This window comes from Ranitomeya variabilis, chromosome 4 (genome assembly GCF_051348905.1).
Source record: "Ranitomeya variabilis isolate aRanVar5 chromosome 4, aRanVar5.hap1, whole genome shotgun sequence".
Taxonomy (NCBI): Eukaryota; Metazoa; Chordata; class Amphibia; order Anura; family Dendrobatidae; genus Ranitomeya; species Ranitomeya variabilis.
In genome coordinates, this window is record NC_135235.1 from 694129948 (window position 1) to 694153308 (window position 23361).

Genomic DNA, 23361 nt, shown 5'->3' on the forward strand with positions numbered 1-23361 from the left:
TCACCAGCGACCTGTAGCGACCTGTACAATGATGTCACATGGGAGCTATTGTGACGATTCAGTGTCTGAGTCGTCAACAAGGTCGTTGGTAAGGTGTCAAACACAGCGATGTGTGCTACCCAGCGGGACCTCAACGATCAAAAAAAGGTCCAGGCCATTCTGACACGACCAGCGATCTCACAGCAGGGGCCTGGTCGCTGCTACGTGTCACACATAGCGAGATCGCTACCAAGGTCGCTGTTGCGTCACAAAACTTGTGACTCAGCAGCGATCTCGCTTAGTGAGACGGGGGCTTTATTCCTCACACAACCGCCTCCAAGATTTCTCCCCAATATCCCTCATCCTCTCGAATTCCACGTCTCAACACGTCCGATTATCCGCCACCCTTGGATCCTTCAGACGGAACCTGAAAACTCATCTCTTCAGGAAAGCCTACAGCCTGCAATAACCATTCTGCCGCCTCACCACCACCAGAGCTACTGCACCCCCGACCTTTTGTCTCTTCCCCATTATCCCATAGAATGTAAATCCGCAAGGAAATGAAATTTCAACTCATAGCTGTCAAACAAGTTTATTACAAGAGGAATAGTTAGAAATAAAAAAGAGAAATATATAAGTATGCATACATACAAATCAATAATAAAGAGTTTTAGAAATCAAAACAATGAATTAAACATTAAAGACAGATTAATGACAAAAAAGAAAAACACATTTTTTACCAAAGTCCACTGTGCTTTAGCTGCAAAAATTGTATTGTGGTGCTTAAAGGCAACCTGTCACCCCCAAAATTGAGGGCGAGCTAAGCCCACCAGCATCAGGGGCTTATCTACAGCATTCTGTAATGCATTCTGTAATGCTGTAGATAAGCCCCCGATGTATCCTAAAAAATGAGAAAAAGAGGTTATATTATACTCACCCAGGGACAGTCCCAGTTCTGTCCGATGGGCATCGCAGTCCGGAGCCTCCTATCTTCATCAGATGACGTCCTCTTCGTGTCTTCACGCTGCGGCTCCAGCACAAAGTACTGCAGTGTGCAGGCCTCTCTGACCTTTCCCGGCGCCTGCGCACCACAGCGTGAAGACAAGAAGAGGAAGTCATCCTATCAAGATGGGAGGCCCAGGACCGGACCACGACTTGGATCGGACCGCCAGCGTGAGTATAATATAACCTCTTTTTCTCATCTTTTAGGATACATTGGAGGCTTAACTACAGCATTACAGAATGCATTACAGAATGCTGTAGATAAGCCCCTGACGCTGGTGTGCTTAGCTTACCATCGATTTTGGGGGTGACCGGTTCCCTTTAAGAGAGCGAGGGGGGGGGGGAGGGAGAGACAGAGGGAGAGCCAGAGGGAGAGCGGGGGGGGCGAGCCAGGGGGAGAGCGGGGGGGGGGCGAGCCAGGGGGAGAGCGGGGGGGGGGGCGAGCCAGGGGGAGAGCGGGGGGGCGGGGGAGACAGAGGGAGAGCGGGGGGGCGGGGGAGACAGAGGGAGAGCGGGGGGGCGGGGGAGACAGAGGGAGAGCGGGGGGGCGGGGGAGACAGAGGGAGAGCGGGCGGGGGAGACAGAGGGAGAGCGGGCGGGGGAGACAGAGGGAGAGCGGGCGGGGGAGACAGAGGGAGAGCGGGCGGGGGAGACAGAGGGAGAGCGGGCGGGGGAGACAGAGGGAGAGCGGGCGGGGGAGACAGAGGGAGAGCGGGCGGGGGAGACAGAGGGAGAGCGGGCGGGGGAGACAGAGGGAGAGCGGGCGGGGGAGACAGAGGGAGAGCGGGCGGGGGAGACAGAGGGAGAGCGGGCGGGGGAGACAGAGGGAGAGCGGGCGGGGGAGACAGAGGGAGAGCGGGCGGGGGAGACAGAGGGAGAGCGGGCGGGGGAGACAGAGGGAGAGCGGGCGGGGGAGACAGAGGGAGAGCGGGCGGGGGAGACAGAGGGAGAGCGGGCGGGGGAGACAGAGGGAGAGCGGGCGGGGGAGACAGAGGGAGAGCGGGCGGGGGAGACAGAGGGAGAGCGGGCGGGGGAGACAGAGGGAGAGCGGGCGGGGGAGACAGAGGGAGAGCGGGCGGGGGAGACAGAGGGAGAGCGGGCGGGGGAGACAGAGGGAGAGCGGGCGGGGGAGACAGAGGGAGAGCGGGCGGGGGAGACAGAGGGAGAGCGGGCGGGGGAGACAGAGGGAGAGCGGGCGGGGGAGACAGAGGGAGAGCGGGCGGGGGAGACAGAGGGAGAGCGGGCGGGGGAGACAGAGGGAGAGCGGGCGGGGGAGACAGAGGGAGAGCGGGCGGGGGAGACAGAGGGAGAGCGGGCGGGGGAGACAGAGGGAGAGCGGGCGGGGGAGACAGAGGGAGAGCGGGCGGGGGAGACAGAGGGAGAGCGGGCGGGGGAGACAGAGGGAGAGCGGGCGGGGGAGACAGAGGGAGAGCGGGCGGGGGAGACAGAGGGAGAGCGGGCGGGGGAGACAGAGGGAGAGCGGGCGGGGGAGACAGAGGGAGAGCGGGCGGGGGAGACAGAGGGAGAGCGGGCGGGGGAGACAGAGGGAGAGCGGGCGGGGGAGACAGAGGGAGAGCGGGCGGGGGAGACAGAGGGAGAGCGGGCGGGGGAGACAGAGGGAGAGCGGGCGGGGGAGACAGAGGGAGAGCGGGCGGGGGAGACAGAGGGAGAGCGGGCGGGGGAGACAGAGGGAGAGCGGGCGGGGGAGACAGAGGGAGAGCGGGCGGGGGAGACAGAGGGAGAGCGGGCGGGGGAGACAGAGGGAGAGCGGGCGGGGGAGACAGAGGGAGAGCGGGCGGGGGAGACAGAGGGAGAGCGGGCGGGGGAGACAGAGGGAGAGCGGGCGGGGGAGACAGAGGGAGAGCGGGCGGGGGAGACAGAGGGAGAGCGGGCGGGGGAGACAGAGGGAGAGCGGGCGGGGGAGACAGAGGGAGAGCGGGCGGGGGAGACAGAGGGAGAGCGGGCGGGGGAGACAGAGGGAGAGCGGGCGGGGGAGACAGAGGGAGAGCGGGCGGGGGAGACAGAGGGAGAGCGGGCGGGGGAGACAGAGGGAGAGCGGGCGGGGGAGACAGAGGGAGAGCGGGCGGGGGAGACAGAGGGAGAGCGGGCGGGGGAGACAGAGGGAGAGCGGGCGGGGGAGACAGAGGGAGAGCGGGCGGGGGAGACAGAGGGAGAGCGGGCGGGGGAGACAGAGGGAGAGCGGGCGGGGGAGACAGAGGGAGAGCGGGCGGGGGAGACAGAGGGAGAGCGGGCGGGGGAGACAGAGGGAGAGCGGGCGGGGGAGACAGAGGGAGAGCGGGCGGGGGAGACAGAGGGAGAGCGGGCGGGGGAGACAGAGGGAGAGCGGGCGGGGGAGACAGAGGGAGAGCGGGCGGGGGAGACAGAGGGAGAGCGGGCGGGGGAGACAGAGGGAGAGCGGGCGGGGGAGACAGAGGGAGAGCGGGCGGGGGAGACAGAGGGAGAGCGGGCGGGGGAGACAGAGGGAGAGCGGGCGGGGGAGACAGAGGGAGAGCGGGCGGGGGAGACAGAGGGAGAGCGGGCGGGGGAGACAGAGGGAGAGCGGGCGGGGGAGACAGAGGGAGAGCGGGCGGGGGAGACAGAGGGAGAGCGGGCGGGGGAGACAGAGGGAGAGCGGGCGGGGGAGACAGAGGGAGAGCGGGCGGGGGAGACAGAGGGAGAGCGGGCGGGGGAGACAGAGGGAGAGCGGGCGGGGGAGACAGAGGGAGAGCGGGCGGGGGAGACAGAGGGAGAGCGGGCGGGGGAGACAGAGGGAGAGCGGGCGGGGGAGACAGAGGGAGAGCGGGCGGGGGAGACAGAGGGAGAGCGGGCGGGGGAGACAGAGGGAGAGCGGGCGGGGGAGACAGAGGGAGAGCGGGCGGGGGAGACAGAGGGAGAGCGGGCGGGGGAGACAGAGGGAGAGCGGGCGGGGGAGACAGAGGGAGAGCGGGCGGGGGAGACAGAGGGAGAGCGGGCGGGGGAGACAGAGGGAGAGCGGGCGGGGGAGACAGAGGGAGAGCGGGCGGGGGAGACAGAGGGAGAGCGGGCGGGGGAGACAGAGGGAGAGCGGGCGGGGGAGACAGAGGGAGAGCGGGCGGGGGAGACAGAGGGAGAGCGGGCGGGGGAGACAGAGGGAGAGCGGGCGGGGGAGACAGAGGGAGAGCGGGCGGGGGAGACAGAGGGAGAGCGGGCGGGGGAGACAGAGGGAGAGCGGGCGGGGGAGACAGAGGGAGAGCGGGCGGGGGAGACAGAGGGAGAGCGGGCGGGGGAGACAGAGGGAGAGCGGGCGGGGGAGACAGAGGGAGAGCGGGCGGGGGAGACAGAGGGAGAGCGGGCGGGGGAGACAGAGGGAGAGCGGGCGGGGGAGACAGAGGGAGAGCGGGCGGGGGAGACAGAGGGAGAGCGGGCGGGGGAGACAGAGGGAGAGCGGGCGGGGGAGACAGAGGGAGAGCGGGCGGGGGAGACAGAGGGAGAGCGGGCGGGGGAGACAGAGGGAGAGCGGGCGGGGGAGACAGAGGGAGAGCGGGCGGGGGAGACAGAGGGAGAGCGGGCGGGGGAGACAGAGGGAGAGCGGGCGGGGGAGACAGAGGGAGAGCGGGCGGGGGAGACAGAGGGAGAGCGGGCGGGGGAGACAGAGGGAGAGCGGGCGGGGGAGACAGAGGGAGAGCGGGCGGGGGAGACAGAGGGAGAGCGGGCGGGGGAGACAGAGGGAGAGCGGGCGGGGGAGACAGAGGGAGAGCGGGCGGGGGAGACAGAGGGAGAGCGGGCGGGGGAGACAGAGGGAGAGCGGGCGGGGGAGACAGAGGGAGAGCGGGCGGGGGAGACAGAGGGAGAGCGGGCGGGGGAGACAGAGGGAGAGCGGGCGGGGGAGACAGAGGGAGAGCGGGCGGGGGAGACAGAGGGAGAGCGGGCGGGGGAGACAGAGGGAGAGCGGGCGGGGGAGACAGAGGGAGAGCGGGCGGGGGAGACAGAGGGAGAGCGGGCGGGGGAGACAGAGGGAGAGCGGGCGGGGGAGACAGAGGGAGAGCGGGCGGGGGAGACAGAGGGAGAGCGGGCGGGGGAGACAGAGGGAGAGCGGGCGGGGGAGACAGAGGGAGAGCGGGCGGGGGAGACAGAGGGAGAGCGGGCGGGGGAGACAGAGGGAGAGCGGGCGGGGGAGACAGAGGGAGAGCGGGCGGGGGAGACAGAGGGAGAGCGGGCGGGGGAGACAGAGGGAGAGCGGGCGGGGGAGACAGAGGGAGAGCGGGCGGGGGAGACAGAGGGAGAGCGGGCGGGGGAGACAGAGGGAGAGCGGGCGGGGGAGACAGAGGGAGAGCGGGCGGGGGAGACAGAGGGAGAGCGGGCGGGGGAGACAGAGGGAGAGCGGGCGGGGGAGACAGAGGGAGAGCGGGCGGGGGAGACAGAGGGAGAGCGGGCGGGGGAGACAGAGGGAGAGCGGGCGGGGGAGACAGAGGGAGAGCGGGCGGGGGAGACAGAGGGAGAGCGGGCGGGGGAGACAGAGGGAGAGCGGGCGGGGGAGACAGAGGGAGAGCGGGCGGGGGAGACAGAGGGAGAGCGGGCGGGGGAGACAGAGGGAGAGCGGGCGGGGGAGACAGAGGGAGAGCGGGCGGGGGAGACAGAGGGAGAGCGGGCGGGGGAGACAGAGGGAGAGCGGGCGGGGGAGACAGAGGGAGAGCGGGCGGGGGAGACAGAGGGAGAGCGGGCGGGGGAGACAGAGGGAGAGCGGGCGGGGGAGACAGAGGGAGAGCGGGCGGGGGAGACAGAGGGAGAGCGGGCGGGGGAGACAGAGGGAGAGCGGGCGGGGGAGACAGAGGGAGAGCGGGCGGGGGAGACAGAGGGAGAGCGGGCGGGGGAGACAGAGGGAGAGCGGGCGGGGGAGACAGAGGGAGAGCGGGCGGGGGAGACAGAGGGAGAGCGGGCGGGGGAGACAGAGGGAGAGCGGGCGGGGGAGACAGAGGGAGAGCGGGCGGGGGAGACAGAGGGAGAGCGGGCGGGGGAGACAGAGGGAGAGCGGGCGGGGGAGACAGAGGGAGAGCGGGCGGGGGAGACAGAGGGAGAGCGGGCGGGGGAGACAGAGGGAGAGCGGGCGGGGGAGACAGAGGGAGAGCGGGCGGGGGAGACAGAGGGAGAGCGGGCGGGGGAGACAGAGGGAGAGCGGGCGGGGGAGACAGAGGGAGAGCGGGCGGGGGAGACAGAGGGAGAGCGGGCGGGGGAGACAGAGGGAGAGCGGGCGGGGGAGACAGAGGGAGAGCGGGCGGGGGAGACAGAGGGAGAGCGGGCGGGGGAGACAGAGGGAGAGCGGGCGGGGGAGACAGAGGGAGAGCGGGCGGGGGAGACAGAGGGAGAGCGGGCGGGGGAGACAGAGGGAGAGCGGGCGGGGGAGACAGAGGGAGAGCGGGCGGGGGAGACAGAGGGAGAGCGGGCGGGGGAGACAGAGGGAGAGCGGGCGGGGGAGACAGAGGGAGAGCGGGCGGGGGAGACAGAGGGAGAGCGGGCGGGGGAGACAGAGGGAGAGCGGGCGGGGGAGACAGAGGGAGAGCGGGCGGGGGAGACAGAGGGAGAGCGGGCGGGGGAGACAGAGGGAGAGCGGGCGGGGGAGACAGAGGGAGAGCGGGCGGGGGAGACAGAGGGAGAGCGGGCGGGGGAGACAGAGGGAGAGCGGGCGGGGGAGACAGAGGGAGAGCGGGCGGGGGAGACAGAGGGAGAGCGGGCGGGGGAGACAGAGGGAGAGCGGGCGGGGGAGACAGAGGGAGAGCGGGCGGGGGAGACAGAGGGAGAGCGGGCGGGGGAGACAGAGGGAGAGCGGGCGGGGGAGACAGAGGGAGAGCGGGCGGGGGAGACAGAGGGAGAGCGGGCGGGGGAGACAGAGGGAGAGCGGGCGGGGGAGACAGAGGGAGAGCGGGCGGGGGAGACAGAGGGAGAGCGGGCGGGGGAGACAGAGGGAGAGCGGGCGGGGGAGACAGAGGGAGAGCGGGCGGGGGAGACAGAGGGAGAGCGGGCGGGGGAGACAGAGGGAGAGCGGGCGGGGGAGACAGAGGGAGAGCGGGCGGGGGAGACAGAGGGAGAGCGGGCGGGGGAGACAGAGGGAGAGCGGGCGGGGGAGACAGAGGGAGAGCGGGCGGGGGAGACAGAGGGAGAGCGGGCGGGGGAGACAGAGGGAGAGCGGGCGGGGGAGACAGAGGGAGAGCGGGCGGGGGAGACAGAGGGAGAGCGGGCGGGGGAGACAGAGGGAGAGCGGGCGGGGGAGACAGAGGGAGAGCGGGCGGGGGAGACAGAGGGAGAGCGGGCGGGGGAGACAGAGGGAGAGCGGGCGGGGGAGACAGAGGGAGAGCGGGCGGGGGAGACAGAGGGAGAGCGGGCGGGGGAGACAGAGGGAGAGCGGGCGGGGGAGACAGAGGGAGAGCGGGCGGGGGAGACAGAGGGAGAGCGGGCGGGGGAGACAGAGGGAGAGCGGGCGGGGGAGACAGAGGGAGAGCGGGCGGGGGAGACAGAGGGAGAGCGGGCGGGGGAGACAGAGGGAGAGCGGGCGGGGGAGACAGAGGGAGAGCGGGCGGGGGAGACAGAGGGAGAGCGGGCGGGGGAGACAGAGGGAGAGCGGGCGGGGGAGACAGAGGGAGAGCGGGCGGGGGAGACAGAGGGAGAGCGGGCGGGGGAGACAGAGGGAGAGCGGGCGGGGGAGACAGAGGGAGAGCGGGCGGGGGAGACAGAGGGAGAGCGGGCGGGGGAGACAGAGGGAGAGCGGGCGGGGGAGACAGAGGGAGAGCGGGCGGGGGAGACAGAGGGAGAGCGGGCGGGGGAGACAGAGGGAGAGCGGGCGGGGGAGACAGAGGGAGAGCGGGCGGGGGAGACAGAGGGAGAGCGGGCGGGGGAGACAGAGGGAGAGCGGGCGGGGGAGACAGAGGGAGAGCGGGCGGGGGAGACAGAGGGAGAGCGGGCGGGGGAGACAGAGGGAGAGCGGGCGGGGGAGACAGAGGGAGAGCGGGCGGGGGAGACAGAGGGAGAGCAGCGGGGGAGACAGAGGGAGAGCAGCGGGGGAGACAGAGGGAGAGCAGCGGGGGAGACAGAGGGAGAGCAGCGGGGGAGACAGAGGGAGAGCAGCGGGGGAGACAGAGGGAGAGCAGCGGGGGAGACAGAGGGAGAGCAGCGGGGGAGACAGAGGGAGAGCAGCGGGGGAGACAGAGGGAGAGCAGCGGGGGAGACAGAGGGAGAGCAGCGGGGGAGACAGAGGGAGAGCAGCGGGGGAGACAGAGGGAGAGCAGCGGGGGAGACAGAGGGAGAGCAGCGGGGGAGACAGAGGGAGAGCAGCGGGGGAGACAGAGGGAGAGCAGCGGGGGAGACAGAGGGAGAGCAGCGGGGGAGACAGAGGGAGAGCAGCGGGGGAGACAGAGGGAGAGCAGCGGGGGAGACAGAGGGAGAGCAGCGGGGGAGACAGAGGGAGAGCAGCGGGGGAGACAGAGGGAGAGCAGCGGGGGAGACAGAGGGAGAGCAGCGGGGGAGACAGAGGGAGAGCAGCGGGGGAGACAGAGGGAGAGCAGCGGGGGAGACAGAGGGAGAGCAGCGGGGGAGACAGAGGGAGGGCAGCGGGGGAGACAGAGGGAGGGCAAATCGAGAAAAAGGGATTTTTTTTTTTTTTTTTAAAGTAATTATACTCATCTATCTGACATTATCAGATGCACACAGTGTCATCCCTTTGTGTCCTCACATGGATTGCGGGGGCACCGCCATTCCACTTGGTGAAAAGAAGTCCAGTGATGTAATGACATCTGCAGGGAGGTCACTGCTCTGGGGGGGGGGGGGGGGGGGGGGCACAGGATGGGGAAAAGTCAGAATACCTAGGAAAAAACAGAAAAAAAAATCATGCAGAAAACTGGATACAAGTAGTGGCTGACACCAGTGGCCACCGGGCTAATACTGACCAGCACAGCGTGCGAGGGGAGGATAAAGCCAGGGATCTGGAGACATTGTTGTAAAGCTGTTTCGCTCCCAGAGGTCATAGGTCAGTCATCAACCTGACAGCATGTGTCCCCAATAATATTAATAATATTAACAGGACCGACCCCTCACCATCAGGCAGAGATTCTCATGCCAAGTAATATAAATCCCTCAGATCTCCATCATCATTCATCCCCTCCCCTGTTCGCCCCCACACACAGCACTATACATCCCTGCACCCCCCACCGCAAGTGACATCACACACACTGACCTGCACAGCACGTGACATCAGCCCCCCACACCACACAGACCCATGCGAGTAACATCAGCCCCATTCTGCAGGTAGACCCCCCTGCACGCAGATCCCCCACGCAGGCAACATGACCCCCTTCACAACAGACTCCAGCACACAGCCTCTCTTCCCCAGAGACCTGCAGCCCCCCTTCACAACAGACACCCAGCCCCGCTAGCAAGAAACATGACCCCCTTCCCACTGATCTATATGAAATAAACTTTGGCACTCAACTTGCAGTGATATGAATTTTTTAATGGCAGCCACTTGTACAGACGTTTCGGTCACACATATTGACCTTCTTCAGTGTACTGGTCTCTTAGAGACACTATTCGTGTGTGGCTTTAAGAACAGAATGAGGTCCTAATTATGGATCCTCTGTATAAATATGGTAATGAAGCACAGTATCCGAGGATGTATCACCTTTAGATCTAGTTAATGGATCAAAAAGAGCAAGTTGGTTAGACTAGTAGATATCATGGATATAGTGATACGTTGTGTGTCCTCTTCAGGAGTAAACAACCTGTATAATAATAAACAGCGTGGATCCAAAAGCTGGACCCAAGTATAAGACTCCCTTGTCGGGAGAGGCAGGGCTCCGGATGTGGAACGCGGTATCCGCTGCTGGTTCTGTGGCGCCACAGAACCAGCGGCGGATACCGCGTTCCACATCCGGAGCCCTGCCTCTCCCGACAAGGGAGTCTTATACTTGGGTCCAGCTTTTGGATCCACGCTGTTTATTATTATACAGGTTGTTTACTCCTGAAGAGGACACACAACGTATCACTATATCCATGATATCTACTAGTCTAACCAACTTGCTCTTTTTGATCCATTAACTAGATCTAAAGGTGATACATCCTCGGATACTGTGCTTCATTACCATATTTATACAGAGGATCCATAATTAGGACCTCATTCTGTTCTTAAAGCCACACACGAATAGTGTCTCTAAGAGACCAGTACACTGAAGAAGGTCAATATGTGTGACCGAAACGTCTGTACAAGTGGCTGCCATTAAAAAATTCATATCACTGCAAGTTGAGTGCCAAAGTTTATTTCATATAGATCTTCTGGTTTGGGAACCCTCTTTGTGCACCTCCACAGCTGTGCCACGTTACACTGCATTATATGTACTCCCCCTTCCCACTGAGACCCCCAGCATGCAGTCACCCTTCCCCAGGCAGGCCCCTCCAGCACGCAGTCCCATGCAAACAACATCCCCCCCATTCTCCCCAGGCAGCCCCATGCAAGCAACATCCTCCCATTCTCCCCAGGCAGCCCCATGCAAGCATCACCACCCCATTCTCCCCAGGCAGCCCCATGCAAGCAACACCACCCCATTCTCCCCAGGCAGCCCCATGCAAGCAACACCACCCCATACTCCCCCAGGCAGCCCCATGCAAGCATCACCACCCCATTCTCCCCCAGGCAGCCCCATGCAAGCATCACCACCCCATTCTCCCCAGCAGCCCCATGCAAGCATCACCCCATTCTCCCCCAGGCAGCCCCATGCAAGCATCACCCCATTCTCCCCCAGGCAGCCCCATGCAAGCATCACCCCATTCTCCCCCAGGCAGCCCCATGCAAGCATCACCACACCATTCTCCCCCAGGCAGCCCCATGCAAGCATCACCACACCATTCTCCCCCAGGCAGCCCCATGCAAGCATCACCACCCCATTCTCCCCCAGGCAGCCCCATGCAAGCATCACCACCCCATTCTCCCCAGCAGCCCCATGCAAGCAACACCACCCCATTCTCCCCAGCAGCCCCATGCAAGCAACACCACCACCACCCCATTCTCCCCAGACAGACCCATGTAAGCAACACCACCCCATTCTCCCCAGGCAGCCCCATGCAAGCAACATCCCCCCATTCTCCCCAGGCAGCCCCATGCAAGCATCACCACCACCCCATTCTCCCCAGCAGCCCCATGCAAGCAACACCACCCCATACTCCCCCAGGCAGCCCCATGCATGCATCACCACCCCATTCTCCCCAGCAGCCCCATGCAAGCATCACCCCATTCTCCCCCAGGCAGCCCCTTGCAAGCATCACCCCATTCTCCCCAGGCAGCCCCATGCAAGCATCATCCCCCCATTCTCCCCAGGCAGCCCCATGCAAGCATCACCACCCCATTCTCCCCAGCAGCCCCATGCAAGCAACACCACCCCATACTCCCCCAGGCAGCCCCATGCAAGCATCACCACCCCATTCTCCCCCAGGCAGCCCCATGCAAGCATCACCACCCCATTCTCCCCAGCAGCCCCATGCAAGCATCACCCCATTCTCCCCCAGGCAGCCCCATGCAAGCATCACCACCCCATTCTCCCGAGCAACCCCATGCAAGCAACACCACCCCATTCTCTACAGGCAGCCCCATGCAAGCATCACCACCCCCCCATGCAAGCATCACCGCCCCATTCTCCCCAGGCAGACTCCCACTTACCTGATCTATGACTTTGGAGAATGACCCCCATAATACCCCAAATCTTGCACAAAAATCCTCGAAATCCAGCCATGACATCCACAGCCTCCTCCTGTCTGCTCTGCTCTATGGAGGAAGAGGCAAATCCTGCACAAAACACTCCAAAACCAAATCCTGCACAAAATCCCGCCATGACATCCACAGCTTCCTCGTGTCTGCTCTGTCTGTTCTATGGAGGAAGAGGCACCGCCCCTTCCGGTCACATGGGCAGAGGTCCTTTAGCCGACTTGGATTTAGCCTCTACCATATGTGGAGTGTGGCCCTGTGGGTGGAGGTCGGTGCTGGAGGCTCCATTATTCTCTATGTGGAGTGCGGCTCTGCGGGTGGAGGTCGGTGCTGGAGGCTCCATTATTCTCTATCTGGAGGGCGGCTCTGCGGGTGGAGGTCGGTGCTGGAGGCTCCATTATTCTCTATGTGGAGTGCGGCTCTGCGGGTGGAGGTCGGTGCTGGAGGCCCCATTATTCTCTATCTGGAGGGCGGCTCTGCGGGTGGAGGTCGGTGCTGGAGGCCCCATTATTCTCTATGTGGAGTGCGGCTCTGCGGGTGGAGGTCGGTGCTGGAGGCTCCATTATTCTCTATGTGGAGGGCGGCTCTGCGGGTGGAGGTCGGTGCTGGAGGCCCCATTCTCTATGTGGAGTGCGGCTCTGCGGGTGGAGGTCGGTGCTGGAGGCTCCATTATTCTCTATGTGGAGTGCGGCTCTGCGGGTGAAGGTCGGTGCTGGAGGCTCCATTATTCTCTGTGGAGTGCGGCTCCGCGGGTGGAGGTCGGTGCTGGAGGCTCCATTATTTTCTATGTGGAGTGCGGCTCTGTGGGTGGAGGTCGGTGCTGGAGGCCCCATTATTCTCGTATGTGGAGTGTGGCTCTGCGGTGGAGGTCGGTGCTGGAGGCCCCATTATTCTCTGTGTGGAGGGCGGCTCTGCGGGTGGAGGTCGGTGCTGGAGGCTCCATTATTCTCTATGTGGAGTGCGGCTCTGCGGGTGGAGGTCGGTGCTGGAGGATCCATTATTCTCTGCGTTATGGAAGATGAGTCTATGAGAGAAACATATTCAGCTGCCGACTCCGAAGAAGAAACTGCTTGTTGTCTGTGGCCTAAATATATAGGTTTTATTAGTAGATGTCAAAGAAGAAAACTAAATAGTGTAAAATAATAAATCTCCTCATATATTTCCCTTATTATCTCCAGTAATTGTATTATTACACAGGATTTTTATGATATTACATCGGCTCATCTTCTCATTCAGGTCTCGGATCTTCTCAGTGAAGATCTTTCCATAGAAGAGAATTTTTTTGGCTTATCCATCAAAGATGAATATGGACAGAGACAAGATGGCGGAGAAGATATTACACCTCACCCTAGAGATCCTCTTCCGGCTTACTGGAGAGGTGAGAGATTCTGATGACGTCACATTACATAATTCTTATCTATGGGAATAACAGATGGACAGAACTGGAGAGGTGAGGACTCTGGAAATGTCTGTAGTGAGATTTATTAATGTGTCTCTCCATAACCAGGATTACACAGTGGTGAACAAGACCTCTAGTGACCCTGTGTCTGAGGGATGGGGAAGACCCCTGAGCCCAATCACGGGGCCTCCACCTCAACCCCTGATACATGAGGACATCAATGACCAGAAGATCCTAGAACTCGCCTACAAGATGATTGAGCTGCTGACTGGAGAGGTGACACTGCTGGGAATGCTGGGACATTACACAGTAACGCTATGATGGGATCGGGGGGATGACGGTATCATTGTATGTGTCAGGTTCCTGTAAGGTGTCAGGATGTCGCTGTCTATTTCTCCATGGAGGAGTGGGAGTATTTAGAAGGACACAAAGATCTGTACAAGGACGTCATGATGGAGGTTCCCCAGCCCCTCACATCACCAGGTAATAGACAGGACTAAATACACACGGCCTATAATTATCTGTATGTAAAGAATGAATTCAGTCCCTGTATGTGTTTCCTCCAGATCTATCCAGTAAGATGACAACACCAGAGAGATGTCCCCGTCCTCTTCTTCCACAGGACTGTAAACAAGAAGATCCCAATGTTCCTCAGGATCATCAGGTAGATGGAGAGAAGGTGTCAGGAGATCTCCCCTATGATGTGTAGACAGCTGTGAAGGTCTTGTGCTCAGTCTTGTTTTATCCACCAGTATTATATGTTTTATACTTGTGTAATGAGAACGGTGGAGATGGCAGGATTAGAGCTGATCATATATGTGACTTCTCCATCTGTCTGTGACTTTTACAATATTTGTTTCAGGGTGAAGATCTGACCCATATTAATACTACAGAGACATATGTGACGGGTGATGAGCGGTGTAAAGAGGAGATTCCTACATATGACTACCCAGGTGAGTAGTAACCACTAAGTATAGAGAAGTAAAGAAGTAGTTCAGTCATGTCACACTATCCCAATGACTGGATATTGAAAGCTCTTTTCTATAGAGCTTACAATCTGGGAAATCCACCTACCAACATAAATTAGGAGGCACTGACCATTACCTGTCCAGGTCTGTAAACTACAAAGCCAAATGACAAAGACAAAAGAGCACCACGCAGTCATAGAGTCCAAACATAGAACAACACTTTATTGGATAAAATTATACATATAACAACCAGAGAGTTAGTGTTAGAAAGGGCTAAAAGATGACAAAAATGCCAGCAGCAACATGTGAACAATAAACCAGCCCAAGGTACGGCGATCCCCAGCTGCAGAGAATTTAAAGTATACTATAAAAAGATGGTATATAGTGCAATTCGTAGAGGCACAGCCCCACAGGATAGCAGAACTTCATCCAGAGTACATGGAAGAAATGTAAATAAACCAGTGATTATACAGGTAAAGGTACATAAATGAACTACTACACATCACCTGGTAATAGCGATCCCGTGGTAAACCTCCGCAGTATGGGGACCCCGATCCACCCCGACGCGCGTTTCAGTTAGGATACCTTCCTCAGGGGACGCGTACATAGAATGGGCATAGAGGAGTATATATAGGAAACCCATAATAGAGACTGCACGCCACTGCAACACACTGCTTCCGCCCAGTCCAGCACGCCGAACAACGACGACCGGAAACGCATGGGGCCCCATGTGATCCGGAAGTACGTGCGCGGCTGTCAGAAGGACGGAGCAGTAACAGAGCGGCGCATGCGCCTAAAGTGATCAGTGCGTAGACGCCATCTACAATAGGGGCAATGGAAAGGGCAAACAGAAGCGTTTAGAAGCAACTATTAGCGTAGAAGGACAACAAGGAGATATGCAGATATAACAGCATATCAAATAAAACATACGGACAAATGCAGTTATAAAAATGAATTGTACAAAGAGAGAGACACATTGGCCAAGAGGAGACTGTGACCACTTTACATAATATAATATATCAAATAATAATATAAAATACAATGACCATAAACACAACAATATAACATGGTACAGTCCCACAAGGCACATGAGCATTGATGATAGCATCATAAAAAGTACTAACAGTACTAACAGCTTGTCCGTATATGTCCCCTACACCCCAATGGGCAAGAAAAGAATCCAAACGATGACTTTATCAGGGTAGGGAAAAATGACAAAAATAGCAGTCCATCAGCTTCAATTTCCATGTCACATAGTCCAGATGAGTTCCAAAAGCACAATAACTAATTCAGTATAGCGATATGGGAATCCTAAGTAATAAAAAGGTGAATTAAAAACAGAACAACAATAAAAGAATTAAAACAAAATGTGCACAAATTGCAAGAAGGCACACTAAGCACACCAGTGCAGCGACTACAGGAAGGGAGCATAACTAATGTTCTCATTCAGACCTGCAGGGTATACGGTATTGAGGGACCAAATCCAACGTGTTTCCAGTTGGCCCAAACGTTTAAACAAATTCCCGCCACGGATATTAACATTGAGCATATCTATACCCCGCACCCTAAAAAGGGAACTGTCACTATGATGTTTAGTCCTGAAATGTCTCGGGATTGTTTTGAGGCCAAATGACAGCGTAAGTAGACTGTGCTGACAGGTTAGAAAATCACTTGAAGAAAAATATTGTAATGGGCCGGTAATCAGAGGGTAACGATGCTGTTACATTTGTAAAGGCGATTCTGACGTCCCAGTGTGGTCATTCTCACTCCTGTGGCACGGATGCCAACATGCTCAATGTCCCGGCCAGTCGGCGATCTATCTGTTCCCTGTTGTGCCTTCCTGCTTCTCTAGGTCTGCGTACACTCGCTCCGATTCTTAAAGGGGCAGTGCTCGCTGCAGTGCTGTGGGAGTTGCTCCAGCCAAAAGCTGGTAGGCATCAGGTACAGGTGCTTCTCACAAAATTGGAATATCATCAAAAAGTTAATTTATTTCAGTTCTTCAATACAAAAAGTGAAACTGATATATTTTAGAGTCCTTACAAGCAGAGTGATTTATTTCAAGTGTTTATTTTTGTTAATGTTGATGATTATGGCTTACAGCCAATGAAACCCCAAAAGCCATTATTTCAGTCAATTATAATAATTAATGAAAAACACCTGCAAAGGCTTCCTAAGCATTACAAAAGGTCCCTTAGTCTGTTTCAGTAGCTCCACAATCATGGGATACACTGCTGACATGATAAATGTCCATAAAGCAGTCACTGACACTCCACAAGGAGGGGAAGCCACAAAAGGACATTGCTAAAGAAACTGGCTGTTAACAGAGTGCTGTATCCAAGCATATTAATGGAAAGTTGAGTGGAAGGTAAAAGTGTGGTAGAAAAAGGTGCACAAACAACCACGATAACCACAGCCTTGAAAGGATTGTTAAGTAAAGGCCATTCAAAAATTTGGGGAAGATTCACAAGGAGTGGACTGCTGCTGGAGTCATTGCTGCAAGAGCCACCACACACAGACGTATCAAGGACATGGGCTACAAGTGTCTCATTCCTTGTGTCAAGCTATTCGTAACCAACAGACAATGCCAGAAGCGTCTTCCCTAGGCCAAGGAGAAAAAGAACTGGACTGTTGCTCAATGATCCAAGGTGGTGTTTTCAGATGAAAGTGAATTTTGCTTTTCATTTAGCAATGAAGGTCTCAGAGTCTGCAGGAAGAGTGGAGAGACAGACAATCCAAACTGCTTGAATTTGAGGTCTAGTGTGAAGTTTCCACAATCAGTGATGGTTTGGGGAGCCATGTCATCTGCTGGTGTAGGTCCACTGTGTGTTATGAAGACCAAAGTCAGCGCAGCTGTCTACCAGGAAATTTTAAAGCACTTCATGCTTCCCTCTGCCGACAAGCTTTTTGGAGATGAAAATTTCATTTTCCAGCAGGACTTGGCACCTGTCCACACTGCCAAAAGTACCAATACCTGGTTTAAAAACCGCAGTATCACTGTTCTTGATTAGCCAGCAAACTCACCTGACCTTAACCTCATAGAGAATTCATGGGGTATTGTCAAGAGAAAGATGAGACACCAGACCCAACAATGCAGACAAGCTGAAGACTGCTATCAAAGCAACCTGAGCTTCCATAACACCTCAGCAGTGTCACAGGCTGATTGCCTCCATGTCACACCGCATTGATGCAAAAGGAGCCCCAACTAAGTATTGAGCACAATTACTGAGCATACATTTCGGTAGGCCAACATTTTTGATTTTAAAATAATTTTTCAAGCTGGTGTTATAAGGTATTCTAACTTACTGAGATAATGACTTTTGGGTTTTCATTGGCTGTAAGCCATAATCATCATCATTATCAGAAAGAAACACTTGAAATAGATCACTCTGTTTGTAATGACTCTATGTAATATGTGAGTTTCACTTTTTGTATTGAAGAACTGAAATACATTAACTTTTTGATGATTTTCTGATATTGTGAGAAGCACTTGTATGTAAAGCACCCTCCTTAGGCTGCCGTCACACTAGCAGTATTTGGTCAGTATTTTACATCAGTATTTGTAAGCCAAAACCAGGAGTGGTTGATAAATGCAGAAGTGGTGCATATGTTTCTATTAGACTTTTCCTCTTTGTTCCACTCCAGTATTTGTAAGCCAAAACCAGATGTAAAATACTAACCAAATACTGCTAGTGTGACAGCAGCCTTAGTAGGGAGGTGCCTGAACAACTCCTGTATTTTCTCTTAGTGTATGTATGTAAGTAGTTTATATCCAGGTCCCTGGTCCATAACCTGTTCCTGATTTCCATGTTGTCTAAATATGTTCCTGAAACCTGTGTTGATTGAATTAGCACCAGTGTCCTTCCTGGCTTGTCTCAAAATCTGCACTGTTTGAACAAGGATCAGTGTCTGTCATCTGGGTGAGCCAGAATCCATACCATCTGTATATTCTCCTATAGCTGGTCTACCAGTATCCAAATCCTGTACTGCCCGTGACTCCTAATCCATGTCCTTGACTGCCATCCTGACCCATTGGGTGAGCTTCTACAGTACCAGGGACTGCCCAGGACTGTTACCCAACGGCTATCTGCAGTACAAGCCTAACTCCATTATGAGAAGCTCTAGCAAAAACCAAGTAGCCACTCCTGGTTCTTCAACTATCGTCGAGCAGGAGCCTAATCCCTGGCTGACCCTGGAGAAGGATGGGGTAATCACTAGTCAGCCCCCACTACAACTAAAAACAAATAAGGTAAACAAAGTAGGGAATACACTTAGCTTGAGAAGACACCAAAAAGGTCACGCCAGCTATCCTTCCAAGAGAACACCAAGAAGGAGCTAGTTGATTACAAGTACTTCCAACCAGACAAAGGGAAATAGTAGAACTATCACTGGCTCCTTGCTAAAGCGACTAAAGGAATTTAAACATCCAGCAAAGGTGTGTTAGTCAGCAGTAGTGAAGATCACTGCTAGGTCCTAGAGGGAGAAGGATATCACTTCGCAACAGAGGTACAAGATCCAGAAATTGCCTGCAGAGCTCAGCGCAAAGACCTTCTGTAGCCGGATCCAGAATGACTGACTGATGCACCCGTGACAGTATCCTCCCCTTCTATGAGTGGCCTCCGGACACTCAGGACTTGGTTTTTCAGGATGAGGCATGGAACGAACGAACCAGCCTAGGGGAATTCACTTCTGATGCAGAAACCCACATCCTCACTTCTGGACCATATTACCTCCAGTGCATTAAGTACTACAGGACACAATGTTGAAAACGGGAATAAACAATCATCAAAATCTGGAACTCCAAATTACCATCAATAAGGATTGAGGGCGGCAGCAGGGAGAGGACTCAAGAAGTTCTACATATTTATTGAGTAAAGACCTGTGGAACACATTGTGGATCTTAAGAGCCTGAGGTAACTCAAGAATGACAGTGGTTATTTTAAAGGGACCAATAAACTTAGGTCCCAGCTTCCAGGAAAGGATCTTCAACTTCATATTCCTGGTTGATATCCACAAAAAGTCATTCACATTTAGGTCTGGACCTGTCGAGTGTTTCCTGTCAGCAATAGGTTTCTACCTGTCTCCCACGATCCTCAAATTACTCTGAGCCCCTCGCCACACAGAGGAGGGAGATAAAGCAAAACGTTCCTCCTCAGAAACTCCTGAAGTCCCCTCCCTCACTAAAAGTACCAAACTGTGGAAGGAAACTGTATGCACAAACAAATACTAACCTGCCGGTAGATTCTTGGCAATGATTATTAATAGCATACTCGGCCAACGGTAAGTAAGATGCCCAATCCTTCTGGTTTTCAGAGATAAAACACCTGAGATAAGCCTCTAAATTCTGATTAATGCGTTCGTTATGTCCATGCAACTGAGGATGGAAAGAAGAGGAAAAGAACAGCTGCACCCCAGTCAAGAACAGAAAGCTTTCCAGAACTTGGAAACAAATTGGGTCTGATGTAACACAACAGCGGAGGGAACCCCATGAAGCTTCCTGATCTCATCAAAAACCTGAGCGATAGTCTTAGCATTCAGAAGCAGCGTCGGACTGGAGTACCTTGGGTGTTGTGAATTCCGTTCTCGGGCTCCCTCCTGTGGTCGTGAGTGGTACTGTGTGAGTTTTGTTCTTGGGCTCCCTCTGGTGGCTTTTAGTCATACGGCTGGTCTGTAGCTGGGCTCCAGCTGCCTCGTTCCTGCTATTCAGGTTTCCTATTTAATTCCACCTGGACCTTAACTTGTTGCCTGCTGTCGTTGTATTCAGTACTGGTTCTGATCTCTCTTGGACTTCCCTTGTGACCTGTCTCCTTCTGAGAAGCTAAGTCTTGCTAGTTCTTGTTTGCTCATCATTTCCTTGAAAATGTTTCTCAGTATATGATGAGTTCAGTCCAGCTTGCTTATATGTGATTTTCTCGCTTGCTGGTAGCTCTGGGACGCAGAGTTGCGCCCCTCACATCGTGAGTCGGTGTGGGGGTTCTTGTATTCTCTGTGTGGATATTTTTGATAGTGTTTTATTCTGACCGCACAGATTCCTTGCTATCCTCTGACTATTTAGTGATTAGCGTGCCTCCTTTGCTTAAACTTGTTTTCATTTCTGCGTTTATATTTTCCCCTTAACTCACCGTTATTATTTGTGGGGGGCTGTCTAAACTTTGGGGTTATTTCTCTGAGGCAAGTGAGGCTTTGCTTTCTCTCTAGGGGTAGCTAGTTTCTCAGGCTGTGAAGAGGCGTCTAGGATTTTAGGAACGCTCCACGGCTGCCTATAGTGTGTGCGGATAGGATCAGGGTTGCGGTCAGTAAAGCTCCCACATCCCCAGAGCTTGTCCTAAGATTCTGTCTACTTAGCTGATCAGTTTTTGTGATCCTAACCACCAGGATCATAACACTTGGGCCCACCAGAGAAAAATCATTCTTGGGGCCCACCATGCAGTTTAAAAATACCACACAGTATAGATCCTATATGCCACACCACACATGAGAGCTGACAGATCCTCTATATACTACACCACACAGGAGAGCTGACAGATCCTCTATATACTACACCACACGGGAGAGCTGACAGATCCTCTATATACTACACCACACGGGAGAGCTGACAGATCCTCTATATACTACACCACACAGGAGAGCTGACAGATCCTCTATATACTACACCACACAGGAGAGCTGACAGATCCTCTATGTACTACACCACACAGGAGAGCTGACAGATCCTCTATATACTACACCACACGGGAGAGCTGACAGATCCTCTATATACTACACCACACGGGAGAGCTGACAGATCCTCTATATACTACACCACACAGGAGAGCTGACAGATCCTCTATATACTACACCACACAGAAGAGCTGACAGATCCTCTATGTACTACACCACACAGGAGAGCTGACAGATCCTTTATATACACAATATATATATATATATATATAAATTGTCTAAGGGTTTTTCCGTCTGTCTGTCTGTCTGTCCTGGAAATCCTGGCCTGGCGGCCTCGACCAATCAGAGACGGGCACAGCATGGCGACGATGATGTCATAATGGAAATCCCACGTCTCTGATTGGTCGAGGCCACCAGCGACGGGCACAGGATCGACGTAGATGTCATAATGGTTGCCATGGCAACGATGATGTCATAAAGGTTGCCTCGACCAATCAGCGACGGGCACAGTCTGTCGCGAATTCTGGAATCATCATTGTCCATATACTACGGGGACATGCATATTCTAGAATACCCGATGCGTCAGAATCGGGCCACAGTCTAGTGTGTGTGTATGTGTATATATATATATATATATATATATATATATATATATATATATATATATATATATATATATATATATATATATATATATAATCACATTAAACTCATAATCCAACAATTAAATTGGCAATAGCACTTCGATCATAGATGCTTACAAACGTTTACATAATAAAGTATGAAGTGACTAGAAGATGAGTGAATGAAAAAAAAATTTATTTATTAACATAATGTTAAAAACAGATAATATATAAAAAGACAGAATGATGTAATAATGGGACCTCCAAAACAAGTCAGGGCGTGACACTTGAAAAGTGATGGTTTGTGTTAGGAGTCGAGTTCCCGCCACTGCACAGGGGGAATCTCAAGCCATGTCTGCTGCGGTCTCCCATTCTGCATCAGCCGCAGTGGAGCCTGCTCAGTGGAGACGTCTCACTGAATCTGGTACTGTGCAAAGGGTTACTGCTGCCTCTCCAGGCTCTGCTATTGTACCCTGCACTGGTCTGCGGCGAGCAGGCTTTTCTGGGACTAAGTCCTGCTTTGCGCACACTGAGCATGCCCAGGGTAAGATCTCTCATTGGAGATCAAGGGCCACATGCTCAGGTACTGCAGCAACTTCCATTGGTCCTCCAGGAAGGTCATGTACCTGATCAAGTTCTGTGGAAGTCTTCCATTGGTCCTTCTTGGAAGGTCCTGAAGTTGCTGCAGCTTTAAAAGGTTCTCATGACCGCATGGCCATGCGCTAGTGTCAATTTATGTATGCGCTCAGCGCCAGTGAGGTCATGTGTGTGTGTATTCAGGGACCCGGCTAAAATAAGCCCCTAGAATGCTGGCACCTCCGGCGAGGAGTTTCATGTGAGTGGATTCAGGGCTGGAGTATAGCCATCAGAATTCTGGCTCCACCGGAGAGGAGCTGCGTGTTTGCATTTGACTGCATGACCACCATCTGCTCTACTAAGTAGCTGTGTTCCCCTGTGAAGCTAACAGGGTACAGCATTCTCTTTACTAACGGACTCTGTGAAGTAACAGAGTTCGTTTATACTACCATATATATGCGTTCCGCCAACCCTAACAGTTTGTGATCTGACAGCAACTGGAAAGAGGCCCTATAGAGTGGTTAGGTGGACTTGCTATAGTGGATGGACACGATAAGGCGTCTCATTGTTTCCTTACACAATCCTAACCAAAAAAAGGGGAACCCTGACCAGAAGAAACGACAGTAATGATCATCCCACAAAGTGCCCAAATTGCCAAAGATTAAGTTAATAACACAGGCTACAGAAAAAGTGCAATAAAGTACAAAGAGACTACTAGATGGCAGTCAGTTATAAGGGTAGGTAAGCAGTACATGCAAGAGACGTAGAAACTAGATAAGCACATAATACAGCTGGTCGAAGACCAGTCAGAGTTTACCTAAATTTAGTAAATGAGGGCTTGGGCAGCCTGGAGAGATGATGGTGTCACGTCCTGCGCCCGACGAGCGCCGTTTCGCATGACTGCTTCTTCATAAAGGGGGGCGTGATGGAGACTAGGTAAGGGAGTAGGTTTTTATATCCTAAGGGCGGGTGTAAAGTAACTAGGAGGGCGGAGTGGTAAGCAGAGGGTGGGAATGGGGAGATTGTCAATGGTCTTTGTTCGGCGCCAGGGTCCAGTTGGATACACCCCCAGCACATGTGAAGTTAAAGGAGAGGGCGGGGTTATGTGCGGAGGGTGAAGGAGTTGCAGAGGTGTATCTGGCAGTGGTAATGGCGCATGCAGCTGGTCAAAGCTCCCACAGCGAAGGGGACTCCCGATCCTGCGCCTCATGACACGCAGTGGAGCGCACCGTGTGTCATGGAACTGGCGCTGATCGGAACTCGGGTGGAAATATGAGACCGGCGCATGCGCACTAGCCAGAAGGAGAGGGCTTGTGAGCGTGACAGACACAAAGTATAGTACCACCAACTCCATTCATCCTGTTCTCCGCAGCTGTGGACGAACAGTAAGCAACAAATAAAGGGGAAGTAAAATGGGAGGAAGGAGGAGAAAAGGAAATC

General features: G+C 55.6%; 1 protein-coding gene across 3 annotated transcripts in view; it reads left to right on the forward strand.

Annotated features, from left to right (window-relative positions):
* The window catches only part of LOC143767631 (uncharacterized), an 850082-nt gene that overhangs the window by 769270 nt on the left and 57451 nt on the right, over window positions 1-23361 (forward strand). Inside the window, exons 1-6 of one of the 3 annotated variants that reach the window (XM_077256070.1) lie at window positions 12449-12566; window positions 12935-13076; window positions 13206-13373; window positions 13457-13580; window positions 13664-13761; window positions 13960-14050. In XM_077256070.1, coding sequence (XP_077112185.1) covers window positions 12999-13076; window positions 13206-13373; window positions 13457-13580; window positions 13664-13761; window positions 13960-14050 — 559 coding nt within the window. In that variant the 5' untranslated portion in view covers window positions 12449-12566; window positions 12935-12998. Of the gene's footprint in view, window positions 1-12448; window positions 12567-12621; window positions 13077-13205; window positions 13374-13456; window positions 13581-13663; window positions 13762-13959; window positions 14051-23361 lie in introns of those variants that run through there. The other 2 variants (XM_077256069.1, XM_077256068.1) reach the window with 2 other exon arrangements.